At 45.3% G+C, this 5,579-nt stretch overlaps 1 protein-coding gene across 4 annotated transcripts; it reads right to left on the reverse strand.

Annotated features, from left to right (window-relative positions):
* Positions 1-1,135: 1,135 nt before the first annotated feature.
* Positions 1,136-5,522, reverse strand: RPL26L1 (ribosomal protein L26-like 1). Of its 4 annotated transcripts, none has more exons than XM_010579068.1 (4): positions 5,444-5,522; positions 4,152-4,324; positions 3,258-3,398; positions 1,136-1,307 (listed from the first exon to the last, which is right to left on the reverse strand). In XM_010579068.1, the coding sequence occupies exons 2-4, from the start codon at positions 4,317-4,319 to the stop codon at positions 1,179-1,181; spliced, it is 438 nt and encodes a 145-aa protein (XP_010577370.1). In that variant the 5' UTR covers positions 4,320-4,324; positions 5,444-5,522; the 3' UTR covers positions 1,136-1,178. The 4 variants fall into 4 exon arrangements, with proteins under 4 accessions (XP_010577370.1, XP_010577373.1, XP_010577371.1 ...); XM_010579071.1 differs by lacking the exon at positions 5,444-5,522 and adding an exon at positions 5,132-5,257; XM_010579069.1 differs by lacking the exon at positions 5,444-5,522 and adding an exon at positions 5,013-5,125.
* Positions 5,523-5,579: the final 57 nt, after the last annotated feature.

A 5,579-nucleotide genomic window follows, 5' to 3' on the forward strand; every position in this document is an offset into this window, starting at 1 on the left:
GCGGGAGCCCGCGCTGCGGGGCCGGGTCCTGGCTGAGCCCGGGGCCAGCGGGGAACGGCCGGGCGAAGGGACAGGCCTTGGGGGCCAGGGCTGCGTCCGAGCTCCTCGAAAAGCTGGGAAGGGGGAGGAGGATCCGGCAGGAGAGCCTGCGGCAGCGAGCCCCAAGACGTTCCCTGAAACTGCGACGCAAGGCCAAGAAAAACCAAAGAAAAATCTCAAGTCAGCGAACCGCGAGGGGTAAAACCAGGGAACCTGCACACAAGAGGCGACGTTCAGAGCTCGCCTTCGTATTAATGCCTATGAATGACTTCAAAAGTGCACACGTCATTTTCCCCGATTCCCAGCACCCCCTTTTGTCAGCTCACAGCAGTGCTGGACTTCCTTCCCTCGCTATCAGCAATTAGAGGGCCATGCACCGAGACAGTAAATTCACTTAATTGCAGGGCTGTTTTCAACACGCTGCAGCAGCTCTCGGTTATAGATGTATAAAGCACTAAAAACCTCATTTCCTCTTACAGAAAAGTTTGTCCAAAATAGTGTCAGCAACAGCAGTGAGACTGCCCTCCCTCCTCCCCTTTCCAACCCAGCCAGCTCCGCCTCACAATCCCCTGTCCTCAAGCTGTAGCATTAATGTAAGACCCTGAGACACCACACAGCAAATTCAGTCCTGTGTTTGGCCGCATCATGCCCAGTGAACCTCTAAAATGTCATCCTCTACTGTCAAGTTTGTAAGACAGTTGAAAAAACATAATTTAAGAGGATTACAGAAAGAGACTCATGGCCAGAAATAACATACTTCAAAAGTCTGATAAAATACTAAACACATACAGTGCACAGAATTAACATGTTCATTTAAAACCATGAACAAATCTAAGTAAGTGTTAAAGATCAGTGGAAGAGACAGAAGTACAATGGTCATTAGATGCATGTTTTCATCTTTCTAATGTTGGTTGAAACATTCCTTTATGGGGAACAAGTCCTTGGTTTTCTTAAAAGTAAAAAAAGGTATAAAAAGCTTTTTAATTTAGTGGAAGTATTTTTTACATAGTCAACATCAATACACAAGAATGAATATTTAATTGCTAACCAGACACACCTTATCAAGACTTTCTAAAGGAGAAGACACAACAATGGGTTGAATTTTAGCAGTTCTTTAATGGTGTCAAATAGGAAACCATCTATTCTTGCATCTTTTCGATTGTTTCTTCCTTGTATTTGCCCTTCTCCTTGCCAACCTGGCGAGATTTTGCTTTACGCTCCAAGATCTTTTTGCGATCTTTGTCCAGTTTTAGCCTAGTGATCACCACCTAGAGAAAGGACAAAGAATTTAGTGTCTCTTCAGTGTGAAAGTACAACAACCTGACAGAACTGTGGTAACATAGCACAGCCCAGGAAGATCACCGCTGACAGACTGCACCAAATCACCCACGTTTTATTTCCACAGATGATCTAATTTGGTTTGAGTAGAACAGAGGTACTGAATTGCTTTCTGTATTTCAAAACACTGAGCTATATTAATTTTTCCGGGTACATTCAGGGATCAGAACATACAGGCAGTTTTTTCAATGCACAGCCACAACATTTGGACAAACTGAAGAGCAGCCAAATTTCTATCCATCTGCGTAATAAAATAATTACTTTGAAGTAAATCTAATTTCCATTACACTGCTCAAACATGATGGATACTACATCCACTTAAAACACAGCATACAGATGAGACTTCTTCCCATCACCACAAAGGCAAGTAATGGATCATTATTTTAATATCTCCATGTTTTAAGCAATACTACCTAAATTTCAGAACACTAGAGAACCATGCTGCTGCCACTGGCCATTATCATATCATTGCTGTACCATCTGGACTAGCCAATACATCTGGCTAAATTACAGGCAACAGTAAAAGTTCATGCACCATGGTGACTCATATAAAGACACTTGAAAGAACATATCTGCTATTGAACAGTTGCGAAGTGGCCCGGCAATTATCAAGTATTACTAACAAGGACACACGAAAGGTAAATTGCGCAGACCATTTGCTGCCACAACCCTAGCAGTATTTCTAACAAAGCAGCAGCGAACTGCAGCACTGATTTTTCAGCCCATAAGCAGCCTTCAGTGCTTTTTGTGCCCCCTCAAACTGGCAAAGAAATACCTGTGTTGATATTACTGAAGGGAGTACTTTAAAAATACAACTGACAATCAAATCCTAGAAAGAACATATAGGCTGCAGCAGGGCTGCAGACTCCTCCTCAGTTCCACTGTCCATTTAGGTCTCTCTTAATTGTAATTAATTCCTACCTCTTTACCTAGGAGAGGCAGAAACTGTTCATCCACCCCACTGCAAGTTTGCAAACCAAAATGTTCTTCTGTTCCTTTTGCATTAATAACCAGGATCTTTATGCACAGCTTTATTAAGCTCTGATTACCAACTAGAGAAAAATTCCAGAGAAGTACAGGACCAGCAAAAATTAAATTTCTTTCACTGCTATTTACCACACAAGTAGTATGTGCACTGGCTTCATCGCAATGTCACCTTGTCCGTCAAATGTTATTACTGCACACAAGTCATTATGTTTTGGAATAATTCTGCTCTCCCTCTGCTGAACATACCAACCATTTAGACCAGAAAACCTGTTACAACTGGATTTCTTCCACCAACGTTTCAGTATGCTTGCCCACATGGCAAGGCTGAAGCAGACTAATTTCATCTGCTTCAAACCAGGTTTTGGCTAGTTGTTTTGTTTTGCTTGAAATGTTTTCCTGTTATGACCTAAACAGGCTTTGCCTGGTTTTCACAAACTCTAAACATTGTCTATCGCTTCAGGTTAAAACCAGATTCAGAAGAACTTAGTTCACAATAGCCCAGAAGAACAAATCACAAATCTGAGCATCTATCTGAACATTTCTAACACCTCCTTAACCAGTGCAAATGCCACATAGCAAAGGTGAAAGATTGTTCTGAACCATCTGGTCTGTGCTTTAAAAACACCAATCTCTTAAAAAAAGTATTTTAGCAAGATTCTAAAGTCTCCAGCAGCTTCTCCACCAAATAAGCCCTAGAAACATTGAGGAGTTCTTCTCTACTATCATGACACCATAACATTTCCTTGTTTATTACACTCCACCCCCCCCTCCTCCCAACGCTGTAGCATCTCACTCCATGTGCCATAACAAGGCTTTACTCATGCCAGTAGCAGTATCTTCATTTGCCAACAAGGCCTCCTCATGCATTTCAGACCTCACTTCATGCACCGTACCTTGCTGGGATGGATCCCCACGTGGACAGTTGTGCCATTAGCCTTCTCACGTTGCACACGTTCAATGTAGATGACATATTTTTTTCTGTACACCTGGACCACCTTGCCGATCTGCTGTCCTTTGTAGTGTCCCCGGACAACCTAAACACAAACATAAGTAGTACACTGTCCCATACTTCAAAACCACCCCTTAAACAATTAACAGATCTTAAGAAACGCTAATTATCCCAACAGAAAACCAGAACTCCACAGGTTGAAATCCCAACTCTGCTCTTTGTATACACATGCCACAAACATATCAATTACTGGACAATTTCAGCAATCAATAAAAAGGAAAATACAATGGATCGGAACCATACTTCTCCCGCATTTTCCCTGCAATAAACCCTAATGGAGGAACTCTGTATTTTTTCAACCAGAAGGCTAATAGTCAACTTAAACAGTTTTTCACCTTTGTTTTTCACCCATCATTGCATTTTATATTAAAAAAAGCCACTTAACTTGGATTCATTTCTAAACTGATTTTTCAAGTATCACAGGTAGCAAATAGTCTATAAAAAAAGAAAAGAAACACTTTTTTGTTTTGTGCTTTATTGTTAAAAGCCTTTAATCCAGCGTGATACTCAATACATGTAACTAAAGTGCAGTAAGGCTGCCAGCACACTTGTGTTCCTTTTATTTTCCTTGTCACTGATGTGATCTCAACAAACACTCAACAGGCCAAGTCTATGACTACATTAACTTGCATTATTTCTGCAAGACTCATGGCAGAGCTCCAGCACAAATGTAAATTTGTCTAGTCCTTCCCTTTTGCACAGCCTGTACATGAAAACTAAAACACAGATGGAAGCTCATGTGTGACAGTACAACTTATAAGACCGACAGCACAGCTACCTGGACTTCATCATCCTTTCGGATGGGCATAGAGCGGACATTGTATTTCTGCCGCAACTCCTTGGAGAGCGGGGAGGACATTATTTTTCTTCGAATGTGAGAAGGCGCATTGAAGTGTCGTTTACGGTTCTTGCTGCGGTCTGAGGTCACAAATGGATTGAACTTCATTTTGGCTGTGTAAAGAAAACAAGAGTTTGAGAGATGCTTGTAACTCATCCACACTACTCTATCATCTACCCACAGAAAGTATGCTAGGACATAAAAAAGCAATTTTAACTATTTTTAATCTTATCTCCAGTGAACATACCCTTATAAAGTGGACTTCAAATAAGGTTCAAGCCTCTTCCCTGATGGACAATAGCCCTATGATTGACAGGTGTGCTACACACACGCACATCAGACCATTCTTTCTAATCCAAAGCTTGCTGTTCTCAGAAGTCAGGACACCTGATTAACTAGTCTTAATTTTGCACGGTAGTATACACCACCTTCATTTATAAAGCGAACATGTATTTTGGACTCGCAGATAGAAGGAACTCATACTGCTTAGGGATCTCCAATAATGCACACCACCAGACTGGTGCACGTAACAGATTTGTAAATCCAAGATACTTTTGGCCTTCCCTAAACCTTAACAACTGCACTCTAAGATTGACTGTTATGGCACAATTCATCCTGACTGACAAAGGCACGTCCGTTAAATGACGCTTTTGCTCAACTCTGCAACTTTCAAGTATTACGCACTTGCACCTCCTGCACATGCCAGCCTGGGCTGTGCGGAAGCCAGGGTGTGCTGCAAATCAGAAGATCATACGCTGCCTGAGCTGTATTAACCGAATAATCCACTATGGAAGAACAGACCAAAGGAGCGCAAGCTCTCTCCGGAGTCCGAGCTCCCAACAGCACACCCGAAGGCAGCTCCGGAGCAGGCCTGCCCCACCGGACACCCCTGCAGCCAGACTCCCGGGCCGGTAGCTCACCCGCCGCCTCTGCCCGAGACACGAACGCCAGCAGCGCCCTCGGGGCACACCCGTCTCGGGGACGGCGAGCCCGGGCCAACCCCGCTCCCCTCTCCAAGCAGCGAGCTGCCCCTTCCCGCGCCGAGAGGGCCTGGCCGGCGGCACCCCGCAGCCTCGGGCGCGGCGGCGCCAGCAGAGCCCGAGGCGACCAAACCCCCTCCCGCTTCCCCGAACACGCCCCGCCGCGCCGCGACAAGCGGGGGGGGGCCAGCGCGGGGCCGCCTCACGCAGGATGGCGACGGATGGCGACAGGCCGGGCCGCGCCGCCCTTACCCCTCTGCTGCCGCCGCGACGGTCGCCCGGAAAGAGGAGGGGGACGCGCTTCCGCTTCCCCAAGCGGCCGCCGGGCTCTCGCGAGATCCTCCGCGAGGAGCTGGGGCCGCCCAGCGCCCCCTGGCGGCCGGCGGCC

Source organism: Haliaeetus leucocephalus, unplaced genomic scaffold, assembly GCF_000737465.1.
Source record: "Haliaeetus leucocephalus isolate CR32 unplaced genomic scaffold, Haliaeetus_leucocephalus-4.0 Scaffold656, whole genome shotgun sequence".
Classification (NCBI taxonomy): domain Eukaryota; kingdom Metazoa; phylum Chordata; class Aves; order Accipitriformes; family Accipitridae; genus Haliaeetus; species Haliaeetus leucocephalus.

What these genes read in the sequence shown, in the direction of transcription:
- RPL26L1 (XM_010579068.1), bottom strand. Translation starts at nt 4,319, where the DNA reads ATGAAGTTCAATCCATTTGTGACCTCAGACCGCAGCAAGAACCGTAAA. An exon ending in GAAAGGATGATGAAGTCCAG is followed by an intron (nt 3,399 to 4,151) that starts GTAGCTGTGCTG and finishes GTTTGTGTTTAG; the next exon opens with GTTGTCCGGGGACACTACAA. An exon ending in TGGGGATCCATCCCAGCAAG is followed by an intron (nt 1,308 to 3,257) that starts GTACGGTGCATG and finishes TCCTTTCTCTAG; the next exon opens with GTGGTGATCACTAGGCTAAA.